Source organism: Saimiri boliviensis, chromosome 7 (genome assembly GCF_048565385.1).
Source record: "Saimiri boliviensis isolate mSaiBol1 chromosome 7, mSaiBol1.pri, whole genome shotgun sequence".
Classification (NCBI taxonomy): domain Eukaryota; kingdom Metazoa; phylum Chordata; class Mammalia; order Primates; family Cebidae; genus Saimiri; species Saimiri boliviensis.
In genome coordinates, this window is record NC_133455.1 from 119,191,294 (window position 1) to 119,217,228 (window position 25,935).

Consider the following 25,935-nt stretch of genomic DNA (forward strand, 5'->3'; position numbering starts at 1 on the left):
CGCACTCTTTCTTAGAGCTCCAGGCTCTATTTTTGTCTCCAGCTCTTCATAACTCCACTTAATAAACCAACAATACTGGACTACATACAGCTTTATTTATTCATTTTAGTGTCTCTCTTCTATGTTTTTGAGATTTCTGTCTTCAGTCTGTTTTAACAACATTACCTTAATTTTACCTTGATTTCTAACATATTTTTTAAAAAAATCTCCAGAGGTCAGCCAGTCTAGGATACCTTCCCTAACTCTGTTTTCTCATATTTCATATTGGAGACCTATTATAAAGTTGTCATCTGTAATACTATCATTTAAAACACCCAGAGTTTGTGTCTACCACAGTGAATTACATACTAATTTAAAATCATATACTTCTGTGTATGCCTTACATAGAGTGTGAACAACTAGATGACAGGGATTGTGCTTTATACTTTATTGAACTTTGTTTATTCATGGCCAAGCAATATGCTTGCACCATAATAGATAAAAGCTCAACAAATCAATATAGAATGATATTATGACAATATCAATTATTTTCTATTTATTTACTAATTTTTGTTAAGTTTTGGTACGATTACTTCTATGTCAAATAGTGAAGGCAACATGAGCCGGGCGTGGTGGCTCATGCCTGTAATCCCAACACTTTGAGAGGCCGAGGCGGGGTGATCACTTGAGGTCAGGAGTTTGAGACCAGCCTGGCCAACATGGTGAACTACTGTTTCTAATAAAAATACAAAACTTAGCCAGGCATGGTGGTGGGCACCTGTAATCCCAGCTACTCAGGAGGCAGAGGCAGGAGAATCTCTTGAACCCGGGCGGTGGAGGTTGCAGTAAGCTGAAATCACGCCATTACACTCCAGCTTGGGAGACAGAGCAAAAATCTGTCTCAAAAAGAAAAAAAAAAATGAAGACAACATTATTTCAGTGTAGAAAAACTCCAGGGCCTCTTGGCTAAGACCTCAAAAGGAGCATTGTAAGATTTTAGTTGTGATGTTTATATCAGCCAAAGCATAATGCAAGAGTTGTAGACTTTAAACCATTTGCATTTTTTATTCCTCTGCACACAAATGAAGTTACTGGGGATAAAGGAGGGAGAAATAAGTTAATAAAAATTTGACCACCTGCCATTAGGTACATAAGAGGGAAAAAACGTGACTTGAGACACCTTGCTTTCCCTCAGATCTACGATTAATGAGCCATTTTCTTTTGGGGAAAAAAAAATGCTCTCTTATCCCTAAATCTTTAAGCACTTGTGGTAAGCAACACCACAAATTCAAGACATCTTCAAAATTCTAGACTTCTTTGATATTTGAAGCACTGAAGTAAACACAAAATTCACTTGAATGAGAGATGCAAAAGTCGTTAAAGGCATCATTCCATTTACAAATGTGGAGATTATCACCATAGCAGGAAACGAAAGGTTAAATGGCAAACAAGCAATCAGAGAAAAGTAACCAGGATGCTAATAAAAAATACGATGTCATCTGACCTGCAAGTCATGCATGTGACTTTCTTGAGAACAAGTTTTAAAACTTGCTATTTATTTATGGCCATTTATGCAGAATTATAAAGATAATTTATATCTTATAACTACAGTGGAAAAAAAAAACACTTTTCTTTTCCATCATACTATATAGATTGCAATTAAACAAACAAACAATGGTGTGTCCTAGCATGGATTAGTTAACATAACTTGTTTGCTAAAGCTATTCTAATTAAATTGCTAAATTTTAGAATTATAGAAAGCTTCAACTGAGATGGGACCAAAAAATCATTTAATCATTCCTGGCTTAAGAAACTGTCTCAGAGAATATTAATTAATTGCCAAGATGATGACCTGTTTTTCCTCCAAAGTATATATTCAAGATTTATGGAATCTTTGCCTTGAGTTTATATAATTATAATACACCTGTTGACATTATATATGCCTAGCCCAGGATGTAATACCTACTTGAATGCAAAATAGGTTCTGGAAAAAAAATCTTTCTTAAAATATGTTTGCAGGTTTTTTACTTTTACATCAGTCATCATTTCACTTCTGCTTCAATATTCCCACACACGTCTAGACGAGACTGGGTACCTCATGGTGGTGTGGTCGCAGATGCCCCTGCATGTCCAAAGACTCAGCTCTATTTCCTCCAGTCCCTTTTATTTTCTTTATTGTCCATGTGAATTTTAAAAAATTGTCCTTTTTGACATGTCTTTTGTCAATTTAAACACATTTACCAAAAAGTCAAGATTAAAAATTTTTTGCTTGGCAGTAACTGCACGTCTTATGCTTTCATATTTGGGCAAGTGTCCAGTAAACAAACACCTCTGACCACATCCAATTTTAGCGTCACAGCTCGAAATAAGCATCCTGCCAAAAGCTCTGTTTCTCACCACAGAGTTGCACTGTGCGTGTTAAGTCTTTCCTGTGTACCACCAGAGAAGGGATTTCTGAGGCCACAGTGTAAGTTAGCTTACTGACCAAGAAGACCAATTGATTGTTGGCTCTTCTCAACTAATGAACGTACTCAAATAGTTTATTGTGGTGATGGGTGTTCTCACCACAATATTGTAACTTTTCTTCCAACGATAGTTTTTAAAAGTTACATAAATAAAAAACTTAGAAACTTCTATATGAAGTTTGATCAGGTACTTTTATAGTCAAATTATTCTTTCTGCATAAGTTCATTTATGTTGGTTTTATTCCATTCATTAGAAAGTATTTTTTCTGAAAGCTACACCATGTCCTTTTGCAATTCCACATAGCATAAACCAGTACAAATGCCAAGCAAATCTCCATTAAGTTTACCATCATGACTATAGCAAAGTGAGCATATGTTCAACACTGAGAAAGAAATTGGAGTTTGAACATACTATTTCTTTATCTAAGTAACTGTTTTAACTCAACATACGGGACTCATTTTAGACTATTCTTCTTTAAGAATCCTTTCCATGCTCAGTTGGTTTAGGGACCTTTATATATGATAATAAAACTCTCCATGTGCTTAGCTTTATCATGGTATTTATTTCAAAAATCTTTTTGTAGGTATGTCTTGTGACTTCCCTGTTGGCTGTGAGCTGCGATGTGAACTAAGTGAAATAGGTAGGATATTCAAATGCTCTTTTTTATCCTATTCCTATCCCCTTTACTCAATTTTGTACTTAAGAGAAAAATAATCTCTATTCAGTTGAAAACTACACATATAAAAATAACTCTTCATGAAACTGTGATTCAGGTTTTCCCCATAAAAAGCCTGCATTTACACATTTATTCACTTCCTTTTGAAAACCAAATAGTTGTTAAAATGTGGTTGCAAGAAAATACCAGCTTATACTTCCTCTATATAGATCTATTTTTACTATATAAAATAGTTAATAGAAAATGTTTTCTCTGCTTTCTGCTCTTAGTGTTGAATAAAAAAAAAAGAAAATGTTTTCTCTTAGATACAAAATTGAGTAAAGGGCATAGGAATAGGATAAAAAAGAGCACTTGAATATAATTAATAGAAAATGTTGGTTAGCTGAAAAGAATCTTGGTATATCAGAAAATAACGTATGTTTTTCAACTTGTTTTATATTCGCCTATCTTGTTTAATTTTGAAGTTGCTTTATACTTACTCATTTTCTATCACCTAAACTAAAAAGTAATTTCCAGGCAGGTGTGGTGGCTCACACCTGTAATCTCAGCACTTTGGGAGGCCGAGGCAGTAGGATCACCTGAGGTCAGGATGAGACCAGCCTGATCAACATGGTGAAACCCCTTCTCTACTAAAAATACAAAAATTAGCCGGGAGTGGTGGCACGTGCCTGTAATCCCAGTTACTCTGGAGGCTGAGACAGGAGAATTGCTTGAACCTGGGAAGTAGAGGTTGCAGTGAGCTGAGATCATGTCATTGCACTCCTGCCTGGGCAACAAGAGTGAAACCTCGTCTCGAAAAAAGAAAAGCAATTTTCTTTCTTTCTTTTTTTTTTTTTTTGAGACGGAGTTTCGCTCTTGTTACCCAGGCTGGAGTGCAATGGCGCGATCTCGGCTCACCGCAACCTCCGCCTCCTGGGTTCAGGCAATTCTCCTGCCTCAGCCTCCTGAGTAGCTGGGATTACAGGCACGCGCCACCACGCCCAGCTAATTTTTTGTATTTTTAGTAGAGACGGGGTTTCACCATGTTGACCAGGATGGTCTCGATCTCTCGACCTCGTGATCCACCCACCTCGGCCTCCCAAAGTGCTGGGATTACAGGCGTGAGCCACCGTGCCCGGCAAGAAAAGCAATTTTCATGTGGGCAAAAACTTTTTTTGGATTGCTTACTTTGACATTCTCAAGGCCTAGAAAAGTGTGTAGCAAATAGCATTTGCTAAAGAAAAAAAGAAACATTGAATAAATTTATGTCTAACTTTAATACATCACCAAACGAAAGTTGTTTTACTTCCTTATATTTCAGAGTTTTGGAATTAATAACTTTGATTTTTGTTAAAATTTTATAATCTGTTCATCTTATATTGCTTTAAATGATATCTAATGATATTTTAAATTAATAAATATGAATAAAATATATATTTAGCTAATCTTGCTCACTGATATCAACTCATATTATTTACTTATTTTGGCATATACTGGGGTATATATTTAAGTTTCTAATTCTTCTGCATATGACATATATTTGATAGATATTTAATTTCATATTTCTATGTTAAAATTTAAAATTTCCCTGGACTAATTTTTTTTTAACTTAAAGGCCAGTGTGATAGTAACCCAGGACTAATTATTGAATAGGAGCTAATTTCTCACTTTATCTGCAATGTCACCTTATGTTTTTTAATTTATGCACATGACTTTTTCTTGTCTTTTTCCTTTCTCAGTTTGTCTATGTTCACGTGTCACTGTCTTTATGAATATGGTTTTAACATATGTCTTCATATCTAGTAGAACAAGGCTCCCACATTTTCTTCACCTTCAATAGTGATTTTACTAGACTTGACTTGTGTAATTTAATGTACATTTAGAATTCTGCTTTGTAAGTAACGCAATAAAACCTGAGGTATTAATTGGAATTAAATTGAATCTCTAAAATATTAAGGATTTTAGAATTTGGCATCATTTAAATTCATCATTTTCAAGTTCTAAAATGTTATTAAATGTAATGGAAAAACCACAACTACTTTTACACCCACCTAACATTTATCAAACAATGGTGGTCCCATCTCTTTTACCAAATTAGCAACAATATTTTGTGTGGTGATAAGGTGGAAATACTGTGGTTTGTGTTACGTTTTTCCACAGGAAGATGAAATTATAATATTTGTCGTATCTTTCTCAAAGATAAAAATTTACTGAGTATCTCTACTTTCAATTCAAGATCAGGAACTCGGGACATGTCTAAATTTTCTAGTTTTATAGAAGGCTTTTATCCACAAGAATCGAGATCATCCCTTTCTGAGCAGGTGTGTGTATGTGTGTGCATGTGTGCGTTTACTATTCAAGATGTGAGGAACTATATTTCAATTCAAAAAACTAAAATATTTACACTATAAGGTAATTCTAATTGTTTCTTAGGTGCTTGAAAAGAACTCCTGAGATAGAGAATGCTTATCATTTCTGCTGTATGTGCTATCATCGTATCTGATGATAGGTAATTAGAATATATTTACTGAAGAATTAGAAGTTGTAATGTTACCATAAAAAGAAGCTTTGTCTCTAAGAAAAACTGGAAAAATGAATCTACATTTAGAATTAAAGGAATTGAGTTTCAATTTGAATTCTCAAATTTATGAGTTTTCTGATGTTTTGGGGGCAACCTTTGATACACATCTTTACATGCAAGGTGAAACAAGTTATATCTGTGCTTTCCAACTATCATAATTAAATGTGAAATAGCTTTTATTTTTTAAATCTAAGCAGTATGCATATTTATTAAATAGTTATTTTTTCTGGAAGCTCTGCTATGCATTACTAAGATGTTATTACATAAACACGTGAGATTAGTTTTGTTAATGATGATGGTGACACTCATTTGTTGTTGATGATGATAATATGGGCATGTTGGATTAAAGTGCACTAGAAAGAGACACTCCGCAAAAAGGCAATCACCTGAGTTTAGCTTGCAGAAAACTAAATCATCACTAAATAAAATAGACAAGTAAAAACATTTTATCTTAGTTCAAAGGCCAAGAAGCAATAAACAACTATAAAGAGAAAACTATGTGTGTTGTTATCTAATATCAGTAATATGAAATATTTGTATGAAATATCTCAATGTAGGTGAATTAAAATAGTCATTATCTTGTTATGACATTTCGAAATAATTGGCAATTATTTTTACAACCAAGAGAAATGTATAAAATTAATTTTGCCTGGCTTTATGTGAATTGCCATTCCATTCTTTTCTTAGAGACATGCACAGGGGAAATGTTTCTGCATTTTACTTTTCTATTCAAAATATTGTATCTCACCACAAAGAAAGAGAACAAAACACCCATGCTCGATTTTATTTTGTTCAGGAATCCTTTGTGGATTGAAGACTTTAGATTCTTCTCTGAGGTGGAATTATATGATGGGGTGGATTCGTGGTCGGAGGCCTCGTCACAGATTGGGTATGTTTTTTCCACATAAGTGTGTAGTTTTGCTTTTATACAATTTTAAGATACTGAGAATTTTATACAAGCGCATAAGGTATAGGCAAGCAATTTACTCTGATTCTTTTCATGTTCTGTTTATGTTGATTTCATGTTATGTTCATATTGTATTTTAAATCGAGTCTTCAAAAACTTAAAAAATTTTTCCCTTTATTTTATTAACTCTACTATGGTAAAGTCACTCACAATTTGGGACAACTTGAAATAGAGGAAGAGATGTGGAGTCAGACTTCAATTTTACTCAAACTTTGACCACCCTCTGGATTTGAAGTGGAGTCAATTACAACCTCTATGTAGCTTTGTTCCTTTTTCTGTCACATACAGGCATGAAACATTCCATATTTATCTTAGTAGATTTGTGCAATATTCAAATCAAGTGACATGTATTTTGAAGTGCTTCTTATCTTAAAGGTGTTTATTAATTTATAACTTATTCACAGTTGGTAACATATTAAATAAGCTATATGATTTTGGCCATCTCTAACATTCAATTTCTCCTTCCATAAAGTGATACCTATGCTCTTTACTCCATATGTTTAATAACTGAGTTAGATATTACATTTCCAAACAATGTCTAATTTTAGCTATAAAAGATACTTCATATTATCATTCACTTTATAAAAGGCTTTTGTACAACAAACCCCTGTGATACAGTTTACCTATGTAACAAACCTTCACATGAATGCCTGAACCTAAAAGTTTTAAAAAAGGCTTCTAAGTAAATATTAATCATCAGTAAGTAATTAGTATTTCAAGAAAGCAAAATGATTCTTTAGGTATTTTGTTCAGACTCAATATTATCTGTCCTTGTTCTAAAGCTTTAGATCCTACTACTTTAGCCTGTGTATATCCTTCACTATAAAGAAAATTAGACACTCTAGTATTTACTAAAAGTTTACTAAATGATTGATGTCATTGATGCTAAGTTAATCATATTTTATTTTTAAAATACCCATACTTGATTGTAATAATATCCTCTTCTTTTTGATTTCTTTATTCTTTTGCAAGTTAGGAAACCGGGATGCAAAAGCTAAGTTATTTGTGAAGTTATCAAGTTTGTATATATGGATCTGTGATTTAAATACATGTCTTTCTCCCTATATCTGTCTTTTTACTATATCAAGTCTCTTTCTTGTAATGTTAAGTTTCACGATGCATTACGAATTAATTTTAATAGTATATAGGATTTTGCTACGGATACTTTCCCATGGAATAAATATAATTTTATTTATATAGTAAAGTGTAAACATAATAATGTAGTAATATAAAACAAAAGTAAGTTCATGTTGTACTTTTAAAAGGATACTCGTGGGAAGTACATCGATGGAAACAGCAAGTTGAATTTTTAAAATTTGTGCCCCAAATGGCAGAAAGGCCTTGACTCATATATATAAACCTGAATTCTTTTTCTCTAGCGATGAGTGAATTTCATAATTATAACTTGGAGCTAGCGAAAAGTGATTTTTCAACACGATGGCACAAGCAAAGATGTCCAGTAATCAAAAGCAAATGTAGAGAAAACTGTAAGTCCTGTGTTCCATTTGTCTTCTCTCAGTATATTAAAACGAATCTTGGAAACTATGTGATTAAATCAATGACAATCATTCAGTTTACCTTCATGAGGAAAGTAGGAATAACATGAACTCTAATATAATATTAAAATATATAATAAAATTATGGTATTAAAAGCTACTGAGTTTGGAATCTTTTCATGCCCTAAAAATGATGAGCTTATTTATCAGGAGTTTCTAAGAGAACACTGGGAAAAAAAAAAACAAAACACTAAATAGAAATCAGAAACAGAGGAGAAAAGAAATTTTAAAAATCTTCCAGAGATATGTTCTTAAACATTATAGAAGTGATAACTTGATTATTATTTACAGAATTGTTTCTGAGTGCAGTGAAGACGATATACTCTCCAATGTCTTTTTTCAAGGCAGAATACTATTGATAATAGATCTTTATATAGTTTGTATGAAAAAGAGGAAAACAGATGACCCTCACCTATTAATTTTGATTAAAAACTAAGAAATAAATTATTAACAAATAGCATCACTTTTCCAGAATTAATTTAGAAATGCAAAGTGCTGTCTGCAATAATCCCTCTTTGGACTGAAATTTTCAACTGTTAACCAAAATTTAAAACACACATGCCCTTCCACTCAGCAATTATCATTGTGAGAATTTATCCCAGATCGGGACTAAAAAATATGCACATGGGTATGAAATGTATCATTATTTCTAATAGCAAGATCCAAGAAACAATTTAAATATCCACTGGAAAAAAATTGAAATTCTGTCAAAAATTAGATTCTGTCCAGAGTTGTCAGTGAAATACAATGCAGCTATTTATAAATCTTGTATCCTTATATGCCATGATATGGACTAATCACCAGGATATTGTCTTAGGTAAAAAAAATAATACATGGGATATTTTGTATATTATAGTTTCTTTAAAATGTTTTTTTAATATGTAGTTAAGGGGAATGGTATTTTTTATTTCTTTTTAGTTGACATGGAATAATTATATATATATATGTATGGGATACAGTGACATTTCCATACAACTATACAATGTGTAATGACCAAATCAAGGTAATTGGCATATCCATCACCTCCAACGTTTATCATTTCTTTTTCTACTCTCTACTTCTATGACCTAAAAGTCTTTATCTCCCACATATGAGTGGGAGCATGTGGTATTTAACTTTCCATGCCTGGTTTACTTAACATAATGTGCTTCTGACTCATCCATGTTGGTGCAAATAATAGAATTTCATTCTTTTCACACTTTTTTTTATGACTGAATGGTATTCCATTGTGTGTGTGTGTGTGTGTGTGTGTATGTATGTTTGTGTGTGTGTGTGAATACACATCCATATATACATATACATGTATATATACACATATGCACACATTTGGTTTAGCCATTCTTCTTTAATGGACACAGGTTAATTCCATATCTTGGCTATTGTGAATAACACTGCAGTAAGCATGGGGATGCAGACATTGCTTCAATATACTGATTTCCTTTCCATTGGAGAAAGAGTGAGATTGCTGAATCATACAGTAGTTTTACTTTCAGTTTTTTAAGGGACCTCCATACAGTTTCCATAATGACTATACTAATTTACATTCCCACCAATATTATATAAACATTAGACTTTCCATGAATCCTCACTTTCATTTGTTATTTTTGTTTTTTTTAATAATAGCTATTCTAACTAGGGTGAGATGATATCCATTTGTGATTTTGATTTTGGTCTTCTTAATGATGAATGACATTGAACTTTTAAAAAACATATTTGTGGCTATTTGTGTTTCTTCTGAGAAATATCTATTCAAATCCTTTGCCCATTTTCAAATTGGTTGTTGTTGTTGTTGTTGTTTTTGCGGCTGCTGCTGCTATTGCTTCAATTCCTTGTATATTCTGGATATTGGTCTCTTGTCAGAGGAATAATTTGCAAGTATTTTCTCTCATTCTACAAGTTGTCTCTTCACTCTGAATTGTTTCCTATGCAGTAAAGAAGTGTTTTAGTTTGATACAGCCTCATTTGTTTCATTTTGCTTTTGTTGCCTGTACTTTTGAAGTCTTATCGATAAAATCTTTGCCTAATGTCCTATGGCATTTCTCCTATCTATTCTAGTAATTTTATAGATTCAGTTCTTACACTTAAGTCATTAATCCATTTTGAGCTGATTTTTGCATATAGTGTGCGATGAGGGACTAATTTCATTCCTCTATGTGGATATCCAGTTTTTTCAGCACCATTTATTGAAGAAGCTGTTCTTTCCAGTGTATGTTAATGGTGCTTTTCTGGAAAAATCAGTTGGCTGTAAATACATGGATTTATTTCTGGGTTGTCTATTCTGTTTTATTGGTGTAAATGTCTATTTTTATACCAATGCCATACTGTTTTGGTTATTATAGTTTTATAGTGTATATTGAAGTCAGGTAATGTGATGCCACCAGTTTTCTTCATTTTTGTTCAAGATTGCTTTGGCTCTTCAGTCTTTTGTGATACTATATAAATTTTGGGATTTTTTTTTCTATTTCCATAGAGAATGTTATTGGTATTGTGATATGAACTGCATTGAATCTGTAGATTGCTTTGAATGGTATGATTACTTTAACAATATTCTTTCAATCTATGAACATGAGATATCTTTCCATTTTTTTTTTTTTTTGCATTCTCTTCAGTTTTATTCATCAGTATTTTTCATTGTAGAGATCTTTTGCTGTGTGATTAAGTTTATTCCAGGGTATTTTATTTTTTGTAGGTATTATAAATAGGATTAATTTCTTGCTTTCTTTTTCAACCAGTTTGTTATTGGTGCATAGAAACACTTCTGATTTTTCTATGTAGATTTTTATATCCTGAAACGTCACAGAATTTACTTGTTCAAAAGCATGTTTTTAAATTTTCATACATCTGTGCAGTTTCCAAAGTTCCTCTTGTCATAAATTTCTGGTTTTATTCCATCGTTGTTAGAAAATTTACTTGATATAATATTGAATTTTGAAAACTTGTTGAGACTTGTCACCTAACATGTGGTCTATCCTGAGGAATGTTCCATGTGCTGATAAGAAGAATGTGTATTTTGCAGCAGTTGGGTGAAATGTTCTGTACATTTAATTAGGTTCATTAGGTCTAGATTATAGTTTTACTCTGATGTTTCTTTTCTGATTTTCTGCCTGAATGATCTGTCCATTGATGAAAATGAGTGGTTGAACTCCCCGACCCTTATTGTATTAGTCGATTTCTCCTTTCAGGTCTATTAATATTTGCTTAATATATCTGAATGCTGTAGTATTGGGTGCATACGTATACTTATACATATTATACTGCTGAATTGACCTGTTTATCACTATATAATGGTCTTCTTTGTCTCTTTCTTAGTGTTTTGACTTAAAGTTTGTTTTATTTAAGTATAGCAATGCCTGCTCTTTACTGGTTTTTATTTTCATGGAATATCTGTTTTCATCTCTATAGTGTCAGTCTATGTGTGTTTTTACAAGTAAAGTGAGTTTCTTATAGGCAATATATAGTTTCGTTTTGTTTAATCCATTCACTTACTCTATATCTTCTACTTGGAGAATTTAGCCCCATTGTATTTAATGTTATTATTGGTAGATAAGAACTTAACTATTGTCATTTTGTTCCTTGTTTTCTAATTCTTCCTTTCTTCCTGTCTTTCTTTATGATTAAGTTCCTTTCTCTGGCAGTGTATTTTAATTCCTTGATTTTCATTTTAGTGTATCTATTATAGGTTTTCGTTTTGTGGTTGCCGTGAGACTTACATGGACATCTTATAGCTACAGCAATTATTTTATACCAATGACAACTTAACTTTGATCACAAAGAAAAGAAAAGAAAAAACTAAACAACTCTGCACTTTAATTCCATCTCCTCTCACATGTTTAGTTATGTTTGTGTAGATTTACATCATTTTTACACTGACTATCTCTTAACAAACTGTAGTCATTATTATTTTGACAGAGCTGTTTTTTGGTCTTCATACTAAAGATTTGAGTGGTTGATGCACTACAACCACCGTATTAAAATATTCTGAATTTGTCTGTGTATTTACTTTTATCAATGAGTTTTATACCTTCAAATGTGTTCTTAGTGCACATTTGTGTTCTTTCTTTTCTGAGTGAAAAACTCTCTTTAGCATATCATGTAAGACAGATCTGCTGGTAACAATTTCACTAAACTTCTGTTTGCCTGAGAAATACTTTTTCTCTCCATCGTGTTGATAGTTTTGTTGGGTGCAGTATCTCAGTTGGCATGTTTTTTCCCTCAGCTCTTTGAATCTGTCACCCCACTTCCTCTTGGCTTGTAAAGTGGCTGCAAAGAAGTCTGCTAACAGATGTGTTGAAGCTTCTTTTTATTTTATTTTGCTTTTTACATTTTGTTTCCTTTAAAATTCTCACTTTGTTTCAACCTTTGAACATTTAAATTTTATATGCCTTGTGGTCATCTTATTTGGGTTGAATCTGCTTGATAATCTTCGACCTTCCTGTATTTTGTTATTCATATCTTTCTCTGGGTTTGGAAAGCTTTCTGTTTGTCCACAGCCTCCCAGACCAGTGCTGTGACAGTACTTGCCCAAGGTCCATGGTTACTGTGGCCAGCAGCCACTGAAATTTTCTTGGGACTCAAGGCCACTTTAGTCAGCTGGTGGTAAAGTGGGCTGAGACTAAGTTTCCTCCTGCCTAGGCAGTGGACTCCCCTCTTTGCCCATGATGGGTCAAAATGCTCCCCGTATGAGCACTGGTTTGAAATCAAGGGCCATGGGGTCTCTGTCTTTTGCTATGTTCCAATGTGGTGGGGCCAGTACTAGGTTCCACACAAAGTCTCACACTTTTATTTCCCTTTCCCAAGCAGGCAGTTTCTCTCTAAGCACCGCACTACCTGGGTTTGAAAGAGGAGTGGTTAGGCAAGGCCAGGCCATCCTTTCTTACCTCTTTGATGTGTGTGTGTTTTGTTTTGTTTTGTTTTGTTATAATGCTAAAATCAGAATACTGTGATAACTCGCCTAATTTCTTGAATTCTTCTGAAGCTACTTTTTTGCAAGGATAGTTATTTAATTCGATGTTTCTGTGAGACGATCATCACTGAAGGGTTCTTCACAGCCACTTGCTCTTCTGTCATGTTCTTAATTGTTTTCTGGTATACATATTGTTCTGCATACTTACTGCTTTTTTCTCCTCTATTATTGCTTTTTTTATCTTTGTGGTTTGCTGGTTCTCTGTGGTGATAATGTTTGATTCCTTTCTCTTTCTTATTTGTGTATCTGCCCTACCAGTTTTATGCTTTTGTATGTTTTCATGATGATAGATATTATCCTTTTGCTTCCAGATATAGGACTCCCTTAAGCAGCTCTTGTGCGGCTAGTCTAGTGGTGGTGAATTCCTTCAGTTTTTGCTTGCCTGGAAAAGAGTATTTCTCCTTTATTTCTAAAGGATAGCTTTGCTCGATACAGTATTCTTGTTTGGCAAAAGGTTTTTGGGGGGGATTTTGAATGTATCATTCCATGTTCTTCTGGCCTGCTGCTGGGGAAAGTAGGATTGTTGGCAGTGGTGGCAGTGGGCCCCAAGCAAGTGGCTCTGGGAATCCGAGGGGCACAGGCATGACTCTCTTTATGCTGAGGACACACTCCCTACTTGGCTGCATCACTTGTTCCCTGGACATAGGGCTCTGTATGGGCTTGATGCAAGGGTCACACCTACACCATTGACTGGGATCACGTGGTTACTAGGCTGCAGTCCTCTCGCTGGGTTTGGTGTGATGTCAGCAGGGCCCCAGGCTTGTGAAGATGCAGAAGCTATTGGGCCCCCAGGATGTGAAGATGAAGGAACTACTTGGTGGTGGCTACAGTCTCAAACTGGTGCAGTGCTGCAGCACCCTGTGTATGTGAGAAGGCAGAGGAGCCCAGTGTGAATTCCCACTCTGGAATAATGCAGTTATGTGGATTCCAGTAAACTCCTTATACTGGACTTGGGGCCAGGGAGGAATGCGGAGCTCTCCTATAGCTAGGATAGCAGGCATTTGTAATGGGAATGTGGACTTCCCGGGAGCTCCTGTTTACCTTTTCTCCTCAATGGAGAGTCCCTCTTGGCTCCAAGCTGATCCTTGTCACCTGCTTCTCTTCCATTTCTATGCTATCACCCTGAGTGTCTGTGCCTCAGAGAGACTTGGTCGCTTTCTTGCTGAATTCCAGCATTCTCCCTTCAACACTCCATTCAATGTGTGGTTATCTACTCATTGTTTTGGTCCCTCTTTGTGGAAGTGAGTGCTGGGTGCCTGTAGTTTGCCATCTCAATGATGCTTCCTCTTTCTTTGTTTATGTTTATTATTGTATCTGCATAGAAAATAATAAATCATAAGCATAATTTACTCTTGGGGTGACTGGGGAACTTTTACAGAAGTATTGGAGGAAATAGTACATTGTTGTACTCTTAATTTTTGATCATTTGCAAGGTATTCACATTCTGTTCTGGGAAAAAAAATTGAGGCAGGAAAAGGACCTATACTACCTTCTCATTAAAAAAGTAACTCTAATATTTATATTAAATACAAAGACACCCAAACCCTTTCTGCTTCCTTCTCTGATCTGTCTCTTTTTTCTTTGACAGCATCTCCATTTTTTTTCTGCTGTTTCATTGCTGTAGCTATGGGAATCCGTTTCATTGTTATGGTAACAATATGGACTGCCGTATTCCTAAATTGTAAGTGATAATAGAGAGGTAGATTGCAACATTGTTAATTTAACAATTATAATGTACTGCCTTTGTTAGTATTCAGAAACACAGAAACATAAACCAGAAATATTAAATATTTACCTTTGTCACATTTTTGGCATTAGCCCAGAAATTTGTAAACTATATTTGCTTATATTAGAAGTTACTAACAATACAAACTTTTTAATATTTACGGTTATTTTAATAGCATTATTCAACCAAGAAGTTCAAGTTCCCTTGACCGGTAAGTGAATTTTTAAGACATTTTAGAGCATATATTATATGTATTTACCTACACTATTGTGTAGGCATGTATTGGATGATGTAAAAAAGGAAAAAGTAAATAATTAATTCTAGTCCATAATGCACTATGGCTTCTGTTTTCCTTTTAACAATGAGGGAATACTTGTAAAAGCAGAGGCTACTTAGGTTTGACATCCTTGTCTCTCTCTCTCTCTCTCTCTCTCTCTTTTTTTTTTTTTTTTTTTTTTTTTTTTTTTTTTTTTTTTTTTGAGATGGAGTCTCTCTCTGTCTCCTAGGCTGGAGTGGAATGGGGTGATCTCAGAACTCCGCTTCCCAGGTTCAAGAGATTCTCATGCCCCAGCCTCTCAAGTACCTGGGACTGTAACCTCTACCTCCTGGGTTCAAGTGATTCTCGTACCTCAGCTTCCCAAGTAACTGGGACTGCAGGCATGTGCCACCACACCTGGCTAATTTTTGTATTTTTGTAGATGCGGGGTTTCACTGTGTTGACCAGGCTGGTCTCAGACTTCTAACCTCAAATGTGTCACCCGCTTAGGGTCGCAAAGTGTTAAGATTACAGGCAGGAGACACCACGCACTCCCTGGCATCTCTCTATGCATATGTAGAGATATGTCTTTGGTTATGACTGTAATAATTTAATAATCTGAAATTTTAGCGTTGGAGTGAGAAAGACATTTAACTTGTCTAGATAAAATCTGCTATAATGTTCAGGTGTATGGTATTAATAATATATTCTCTCTTTCTAGAAAGTTACTGTGGCCCATGTCCTAAAAACTGGATATGTTATAGAAATAACTGCTACCAATTTTTTAATGAGAATAAAAACTGGTATGAGAGCCAGGCTTCTTGTATATCTCAAAATGCCAGCCTTCTGAAAGTATACAGCAAAGCGGAACAGGTTGAGTATTTAATTTAATTTCCCATCCTATATTTAATCCTAACATCTGAGGCAACTCACTGGAATATGAACCTGGAACGTAAAAGAGACACTGTGACTTGGTTATTCTAATAACAACCCTAAATCTTTCTTCATTAAAAATAACAAAGCACAGAAATTGCAGGCAGCATGTATGTGTTGCCCAGATGGAAATTATGCTATTTAGGGGACAAAATGTATTTTTTTACAAGTGTGAGAACAGATGAAATAGTTGGCCGGGCGCGGTGGCTCAAGCCTGTAATCCCAGCACTTTGGGAGGCCGAGGCGGGTGGATCACGAGGTCAAGAGATCGAGACCAACGTGGTCAACATGGTGAAACCCCGTCTCTACTAAAAATACAAAAAATTAGCTGGGCATGGTGGCGCGTGCCTGTAATCCCAGCTACTCAGGAGGCTGAGGCAGGAGAATTGCCTGAACCCAGGAGGCAGAGGTTGCGGTGAGCCGAGATCGCGCCATTGCACTCCAGCCTGGGTAACAAGAGCGAAACTCAGTCTCAAAAAAGAAAAAGAAAAAGAAAAAGAAAAAGAAATAGTTATGCTCTTGAATTTACTAAAATTATGAACACTGATTTACTTGTAGTTTATTTGTGGTTGTGGTTTCAAACAGGATTTCCTTAAACTGGTGAAGTCATATCACTGGATGGGACTAGTATATATTCCAACAAATGGATCTTGGCAGTGGGAAGATGGCACCATTCTCTCACCCAACCTGTAAGTCTCTGACCCAAGAGGTCTATAGTTTTGGATTTTTTCCCTAACATTTCCCTGTAATCATTCTAATCACTCATTTCACATAATCTCAGGATATTTGCACATTTTAATAGACCTAGTAAAAAGTGCTTAGGTCCTAAATTTGGGAGAAAGTTATGTTAGTTGTAGAGCAGCAAACACAAATACTAGTGAGTAATATAAATTGTTTACTATATGCTAAGTACTATGGAAGGCAGGTCTAATATTGTGTTCATTTTCCAGATAAAACGACAGGAGGAGAGACGTTAAGTATCACACATATTTCTTTCTTAATTTATTACCAGATATGTTGAGATATAATAAACATTGCACATATATAAAGTATATAATTTGATAAATCTCAAGAAAATATATATGCACAAAACCATCAAGAACATCAATATAATTAACATATAAATTACCTGGAAAACATTCTCTAAGCATGCACCTTTGTGATTTCTCCTGTGTCCCTGCCTACTTACCTCTTTTTCTTTCCAGTCAATCAATTTTCTGTCACTTTAGATTAGTTCGCAATTCATAGAATTTAATATAAATGAAGTCCTTCAATATATATAATTTTAATGTCTTATTTTCACTTAGCAAAGTTATCTTGAGTTTCATCTATCTCATTGCACGAGTAAAGAATTAATTTCTTTTTATCTCTTCATTTATTGATGTATATTTAGGTAATTCCCTGTTATTGATCATTATAAATCATGCTACTTGCTAATATTTGTGTACAAGTCTTTGTATCATATTAATGAAGTCTTTCTTTTCCTTAATATAAATGCCTAGAAACTAAATGGCTGAATCATATCGTAAGTATATATTTAAGTTTTTAGAAAGTGCCACACTGTTATCCAAAGTGGTGGTGATATTTTTCAAATTTACTTTCTCTCTAGCAGTACATAAGAGAAAATCTGAGAGAAAAGTTGCTTTACATCCTAGTCAACACTTGTTTGATCAGCCTCTTAAATTTTATACTGGCTGGGCACAGCGGCTCACGCCTATAATCCCAGCACTTTGGGAGGCTGAGGTGGATGGATGACCTGAGGTGAGGAGTTCGAGACCAGCCTGGCCAACATGGTGAAATCCCGTCTCTACTAAAAATACAAATGTTTTCAAACTCCTGACCCTAGGTGATCTGCCCGCCTCGGCCTACCAAAGTGCTGAGATTACAGGTGTGAGCCACCACATCCAGCCAGAGTAGAGTATTTTATAAGAGTCAATTAAGTCAAGTTGGTTGAGAGTTGCTCAAGTCAACTGCAGTTTTTTCTGATTTTCTGTATACTTGGTTGGTTGGCTGTTTTTTCATAGAGGTATCTGTTAAAACGCACATGCTGAATGAAGAGACCCCCCAAACAGGCTTTGTGTGAGCAACATGGCTGTTTATTCACCTGGGTCCAGGCGGGCTGAGGCCAAAAACGGCATCAGTGAAGGGCAGAGGGATAGGAGTTGGTTTTGTAGATGGGCTGTGGAAAGTTAGTTTAAGGAGGTTTTCTGCAAGTTGGGAGGGGGTTGTAGGGTATGGAGTCACGAGGTTGACCAAGGTCAGTTACAAAGTCCAATGCCTTATCAGTTGGGGCGGGAATAAGAAACAATAGAGAACTCTAAAAGTTAAGTAGGGTTGATCACTTCTTCCTCTTTTCATGGTCTTCTAGTTAGTTTAGATTTTCCAGGAACTCATCTGGAGTGTCCATGCAGGTCACAGAGGTTAACACGGCATCCATGACACCATCAGTCAGGCTAAAATGGTATTTCTAGTTCTAGATCCTTGAAAAATCACCACACTGTCTTCCACAATGGTTGAACTAATTTACACTCCCACCAACAGTGTATTTTTAAAAAAGGCTGGGCACAGTAGCTCACACCTGTAATCCCAAGATTTTGGGAAGCTGAGGCAGGCAGATCACCTGAGGTCAGGAGTTTGAAACCAGCCTGGCCAACATGACAAAACTCCATCTTTACTAAAAATACAAAAATTAGCCTGGTGTGGTGGTGGGTACCTGTAATCCCAGCTACTCAGGAGGCTGAGGCAGGAGAATGACTTGAGCCCAGGGGGCGAAGGTTGCAGTGAGCCAAGATCATGCCATTGTACTCCAGCCTGGGTGACAGAGCGAGACTCTGTCAAAAAAAAAAGTACCAAAGTCTTGATCTGTAATAATGGACATATGTATTCCTCCTTGCAGGTCAAACAAATTTTTGCCTTATATATTTTGAAGCTCTGTTTTCAGTTGCATAAATGCTTAGTATTGTTGCACATTCCTAATGAATTTATGAGTTTAACATTATGTAATGAGCACTTTAATGATATTTTGTGTTTTGTGTGCGACCCGCAGAGACCCTTCCCAAAGCAAATGAGAGCGAGGAGTTGTTAAGCCGAGTCCAGGTTTATTGGGATCTGCGGGAAACCCAGGCGGGAGGGGAGCTGAGCTGCACCCAGCAGCTGCCGGAGAGGGTCTTTATAGGGGCGGTGGCCTGTTTAGGCGAGGTGTTGCGGAGTGATTGGTGGAAGGGAGAGCAGAGGAGGGTTTCTGCGTGCCAGAAGGGGATTGGTCACCTCTTGGCGGGCTTAGGTTTGAATTTTATTGGCTGTCTTGTTTCTAGGCGGACTACTGCAACTGCCAAGGGGTGGGGGATGGGGGTTGGCTTTAGGTTTGGCGGGTTAAGGCTGAGCAGTGATTGGTCGCCCTGCGCTACCAGGCAGAATAGGGTCTGCAGGCGGACTCCAGGAAGTGAGGGACAAAATGGAGGACTGTGGGTTTTTCTACCAAACATTTTGTAATGCTACTTTGTCTAATATAAATACAGCCACTCTAGTTTTCTTTTGTTTAGTACTAGAGTGGTATATATTTTCAGCTTATATTAACCGTGAGTTTCTTGTAGACAGAATATAGTTGAATCTTACGTTTTAAATCTAATCTAACAATTTCTGCTTTTAAAATTGGTATATTCAGGATATTTCTATTAAATGTGATTAGGTATGCTTTACGTTATCCTACTGTTTGTTATTTGTTCCATTTTTTTTTTGTTTGCTTTTTCTTCAGTCTTTTAAAAATATTTTGTTTTATGCTAATGTTTATTATCATCACAGCTTAGTAAATATTTATATTTAGGCTGGGGCTGGTCATGGTGGCTCACACCCTATAATCCCAGCACTTTGGGAGAGCGAGGTGGGTGGATCGCTTTAGGTCAGGAGTTCATGACCAGCCTGGTCAACATGGTGAAACGCTGTCTCTACTAAAAATACAAAAATGAGTCAGATATGGTGGCACACGCCTGTAATCCCAGCTACTCGGGAAACTGAGACAGAAGAATCACTTGAACCTGGGAGTCAGAGGCTGCAGTGAGCCAAGATTGAGCCACTGCACTCCAGCCTGGGCAACAGAGCAAGATTCTGTCTCAAAAAAAAAAAAAAAAAAAAGTTTTCTCCCAATAGTGGCCAATTGTTCAATTATAGAACAGAGGTTATTACATTGTTCTTTTAAATAAGGATACCATCAGACCATAATCTTTTCATTTTTTGTCAATTTTACATTGAAGTGACATCCTCACTCTTTCATGAGCTATTTTCCATCTGCTATGAAAGAAAACAAATTATATTAATTAAACAAGTTATATTAATCATATAACTCCAAAAGGTTAAAGATGCTAGAGTAAAACACATATGTAGATGCAGAAATCTCTACATGGAATGCCTAACACATGCACACACACACATACTTATACATACTTGTGAATGTGTGTATATATGTATTAGAAGATTTTAAATTTTGCTTTCGTTTCCTCAGCAAGTAAAATTGCATATATCTGAAGAAAATGTTTTATTTTTCCACAAAACACAGTATCAAATTCTAAGTTGAATTATGAATTTATTTCTAACATAAAATTTGTTTTAAAATAAACATTTTGAAGCTTTCATTTAACTTGGGTATACATATGAAGAGATTTTAGACTTCAGAAGTGATTAGTTTCCAATGTATAAACTAGTGGCATAGAAATGGTGGCACATTATTTACAATAGAAAGGGATTTTTACTTTTATTATCTGAGTTAGCTATATTTTGTTCATGAATTAAGACCAGGTGTGGTCCTAAAATCTCCTAAAATGGTATTAAATTCCCATATATGAAGTTCAGTAGGTATAATTCATTTTCATTTTCCTGCTAATGTAACTTATGATTTTCTCTTCTCTAGACTAACAATAATTGAAATGCAGAAGGGAGACTGCGCAGTCTACGCCTCAAGCTTTAAAGGCTACACAGAAAACTGTTCAAGTCCAAATACATACATCTGTATGCAGAAGACTGCGTAGGGATGATCAGTCATCTCAGTAAAAGCCAGGAACAATGAAGGGATTATACCAGTGGAAACACTGCCAACTGAGACTAAAGGAAACAAAGAAAACAGGACAAAATGACAAAAGACTGCCAGACTTCTTAGACTCCACAGGACCAGACCATAGACCAATTCCAATGCAAACGTGCACGATTCTCCAAGACAAAAGAGTAAAGATCCTGAAGGCAAAGCCTCAAGGCTGCCTCTCCCACCATAAACCCAGAGTGGATGGGCTGGGGGAGGGGTGCTATTTTAATTTCTAAAGGTAGGACCAACACCCAGGGGATTCGTGAAGGAAGAGAAATCCAGCAGATCCCTGAGAGAGCAGCTCCACCTCCACACGAAATTGCCTTATGGGTAGGGCCACAGCACCGAGACACAGCATGTGCAATGCCTTGCTTGCCTGTGGGGGTCATGCTGCCACTTTTAATGGGTCCCTTCCTAACCCTGGGTCAGGAAGGTGAGACTGCTGCCCCAGTGGTCCATGATTATGTTAAGGTTTTATTCTCCAGTCTTAAGATCTTATGAAGTTTCCTTTGCTAGGATTTGGACTTGCTTCAGTTCTGTTACTGTTTCTCTTTCTCTGTTTCTTCTTTTTGGAATAGTCATGTCTACCCTATGCTTATCCTACTATTGTATTTTGGAAGCACAGAACTGGTTTGGTTTCACAGGTTCACAGTTAGGGAGGAATTTTGCTTCTGAATAAATAGAATCTTGAGTCTCATGCGTATCTTGTTTGATGATATTTAGCTAAGACTGTAACTGAGAGAGCATGTCCAGCTCCCAGAAATTGGAGATTCTTGGCCTAGCTAACCCGGAAGAATGGGGAAAGGGTCCCCGGTGAGCTTACTGTTCAAATAAATATCGTGGACTCAAAGAGTTTTGCGGAAAAGCGATTTATTAGACAGAGAGGGAGAGAGAGAGAGCTCCCACGCTGTTGTGGGAGGGGAGACCAGAGCGGGAAATCCCTACAGGTAGGAGCAGCTGGAGTTTTAACCATTGAGTTATTCCCTCCCCATTCATGTTGTTGTCTAATGAGAGGACTTCTTTCAAATTTCCTCTGGAGTGATTGATCTTTGATTCTGATACCAGATTGGCTACTTGCTCCACAATCCTGATTTACAGAGCCCCCTCCTCCCAGAGCTTTCAGCGGGATTTTGGGACAAAAGAGCCCCACCTGGCTTTCCCTGCCTGGCCCCCATGGGGAAAGCCAGACAAATAACTTTACATTTGAAACCTCTCTGGTTCCTGGAGGAGGTGCTCAAAGTCAAATTGTCTCTGTTTGCAGATGACATGATTGCATATTTAGAATACCCTATCATTTCAGGTCAAAAACTCCTTAAGCTGATAAACAACTTTGACAAAGTCTCAGGATACAAAATCGATGTGCAAAAAAACACAAGCATTCCTTTACACCAATAATAGGCAAGCAGAGAGCCGAATCATGAATGAACTCCCATTTACAATTGCTGCAAGGAGAATAAAATACCTAGGAATACAGCTAATAAAGGATGTGAAGAACCTCGTCAAGGAAAACTACAAACCACTACTCAAGGAAATAATAGAGGACAAAAACAAATGGAAAAACATTTCATCCTCATGGATAGGAAGAATCAATATCATGAAAATGGCCATACTGCCCAAAGTAATTTATAGAGTCAATGCTATCCCCATAAAACTACTATTGACATTCTTTACAGAATTAGAAAAAACTACTTTAAATTTTATATGGAATCAAAGAAGAACCCATATAGCCAAGACAATCCTAAGCAAAAAGAACAAAGCTGGAGCATCACACTATCTAACTTCAAACTCTACTACAAGGCTACAGTAACCAAAACAGCATGGTACCAGCACCAAAACAGAGATATCAACCAACGGAACAGAACAGAGACCTCAGATATAACACCATACATCTACGACAAACCTGACAAAAACAAGCAATGGGGAAAGGATTTTCTATTTAACAAGTGGTGTTGGAAAAACTCCCTAGCCATATGCAAAAAACTGAACTGGACCCCTTCCTTACACCTTATACAAAAATTAACTAGCAACAGATTAAAGACTTAAATGTAAAACCCAAACCCATAAAAACTCTAGAAGAAAACCTAGGCAATACTATTCAGGTCAACAATATGAGCAAAGACTTCATGACAAAAATGCCAAAAGCAATGGCAACAAAAGCCAAAATTGACAAATGAGATCTAATTAAACTGAAGAGCTTCTGCACAGAAGAAGAAGAAAAAAAAAAAACAAACATAAAAACCCTAGAAGAAAACCTAAGCAATACCATTCAGGACATAGGCATAGGCAAGGCCGTCATGACTAAAACACCAAAGGCAATGGCAACAAAAGCCAAAACAGACAAATGGGATCTAATTAACCTTAAGAGCTTCTGCACAGCAAAAAAAAACAATCATTAGAGTGAACCAGCAACCAACAGAATGGGAAAAAATGTTTGCAAGCTACCTATCTGACAAAGGGCTAATATTCAGAATCTACAAAGAACTAAAGCAGATTTACAAGAAAAAACAGACAACCCCATCAAAAAGTGGGCAAAGGATATGAGCAGACACTTTTCAAAAGAAGACATTTATGCAGCCAACAAACATGAGAAAAAATGCTCGTCAGCACTGGTCATTAGAGAAACGCAAATCAAAACTGTGTTGAGATACCATCTCACACCAGTTAGAATGGTGATCATTAAAAAATCTGGAGACAACAGATGTTGGAGAGGACGTGGAGAAATAGAAACACTTTTACACTGTTGGTGGGAGTGTAAATGAGTTCAACCATTGTGGAAGACAGTGTAGTGATTTTTCAAGGATCTAGAACTAGAAATACCAGTTGACCCAGCAATCTCATTATTGGGTACATACCCAAAGGATTAAAACTTGTTCTATTATAAAGACATATGCACACATATATTCATTGTGGCACTGTTTACAATAGCAAAGACTTGGTACCTACCCAAGTGCCCATCAATGATAGACTAGATAAAGAAACTGTGGCACATATACACCATGGAATACTATGCAGCCATAAAAAAGGATGAGTTCACGTCCTTTGCAGGGACATAGATGAATCTGGAAAACATACTCAGCAAACTGACACAAGAACAGAAATCCAAACACCACATGTTCTCACTCACAGGTGGGTGTTGGGCAGTGAGAACACATGGACACATGGAGGAGAACATCACACACTGGGGTCTGTTGTGGAGTGGGAGGCTAGGGGAGGGGTAGCAGGGAAGAGGGAGGTTGGGGAGGGATAACATTGGGAGAAATGCCTGATGTAGGTGATGGGAGGATGGAGGCAGCAAACCACCATGGCATGTGTGTACTTATGTAACAATCCTGCAAGACCTGCACATGTACCCCAGAACTTAAGGTATAATTAGAAAAACAAAAACAAACAAATAAAACTATCACCAAAGTGAACAGGCAACCTATAGAGTGGGAGAAGAATTTTACAATCTACTCATCTGACAAAGGTCTAATATCCAGAATCAACAAAGAACTTAAACAAATTTATAAGAAAAAATAAACAACCCAATCAAAAAGTGGGCAAAAGATATGAACAAACACTTTTCAAAATAAGACATTTAAGCAGCCAAGAAACATGTAAAAAAAAAAAAAAAAGTCCAACATCACTGATCATTAGAGAAATGCAAATCAAAACCACAATAAGATACCATCTCATGCCAGTCAGGATGGCAATTATAAAAAGTCAAGAAACTATGGATGCTGGTGAGGCTGTGGAGAGATAGGAATGCTTTTACACTGTTGTTGGGAATGCAAAGTAGTTCGACCATGGGGGAAGACAGTATGGTGATTCTTTCAGGATCTAGAACCAGAAATACCATTTGACCCAGCAATGCCATTACTGGGTATATACACAAAGGAATATAAATCATTCTACTATAAAGACACATGCGTATGTTTATTTGTGGCACTATTCACAATAACAGAGTCATGAAACCAACCCAAATGCCCATCAATGATAGACTGGATAAAGAAAATGTGGTACATATATACCATGGAATGCTATGCAGCCATAAAAAGGGAGGAAATCATGTCCTTTACAAGGACCTGGATGAAGCTGGAAGACATCATCCTCAGAAAACTAACACAGGAACAGAAAACCAAACACCACATGTTCTTCTCATAAGTGGGAGTTGAACAATGAGAACGCATGGACACAGGGAGGAGAACATCACTCACCAGGGCCTGTTGGGGGGTGGGGGACAAGGGGTGGGAACTTACTGGAAGGGTCAATAGGTGCAGCAAACCACCATGACACATGAATACCTATGTAACTGTCTTGCACGTTCAGCACACATATCCCAGAATTTAAAGTAAAATTTAAAATATATATATATCTTGAGTAAGTTTATCCTAGAAGGTGAAAGAGTTATATATGGAAAACTATAAAACACCAACGAAAAAAGTTTAAGCTGACACAAGTATGGAAAGATATTGTATGCTCATGGAGTAAGAGAAAGCTATTATGAAATTTCCAGGCAACCCAAAGTGATCTACAGATTTAATGCAATCCCTATTAAAATTCCAATTTTGTTTTATATGAAAAGGACTTGCACAATTAATTATCAAGGAAACAAATAACTAAATTCAAAAATAAGCAAAGAACCTAAAAAAAAATTTCTGAAAAGAAGATATATGAAGGATCAAAAGTATGTAAGAAAAAAGTGCTCAACTTCTAATTATCAGAGAAATGCAAATTCAAAACACAATGAGAGGTTACCTCACACCGGTAGAATAGTTACTATCAAAAAGTCAGTAGATAAGA

The 25,935-nt window shown here is 36.2% G+C and overlaps 1 protein-coding gene across 1 annotated transcript; it reads left to right on the forward strand.

Moving 5' to 3' along the window:
- The first annotated feature begins 5,322 nt into the window (after positions 1-5,322).
- KLRK1 (killer cell lectin like receptor K1) lies at positions 5,323-21,850 on the forward strand. Its single transcript, XM_003934503.3, has 8 exons — positions 5,323-5,421; positions 6,478-6,570; positions 8,028-8,135; positions 14,756-14,848; positions 15,069-15,104; positions 15,871-16,022; positions 16,668-16,771; positions 20,986-21,850. Exons 2-8 carry the CDS (start codon positions 6,528-6,530, stop codon positions 21,101-21,103), a joined length of 654 nt encoding a protein of 217 aa, XP_003934552.1. The 5' UTR covers positions 5,323-5,421; positions 6,478-6,527; the 3' UTR covers positions 21,104-21,850.
- Positions 21,851-25,935: the final 4,085 nt, after the last annotated feature.

Bases quoted from the DNA above. Each gene is read 5' to 3' on its own strand.
- KLRK1 (XM_003934503.3), top strand. From the start codon at position 6,528: ATGATGGGGTGGATTCGTGGTCGGAGGCCTCGTCACAGATTGG. The intron at 8,136-14,755 runs GTAAGTCCTGTG...TTTCTTTGACAG, and splicing joins AAGCAAATGTAGAGAAAACT to CATCTCCATTTTTTTTCTGC. The intron at 16,023-16,667 runs GTTGAGTATTTA...GGTTTCAAACAG, and splicing joins TATACAGCAAAGCGGAACAG to GATTTCCTTAAACTGGTGAA.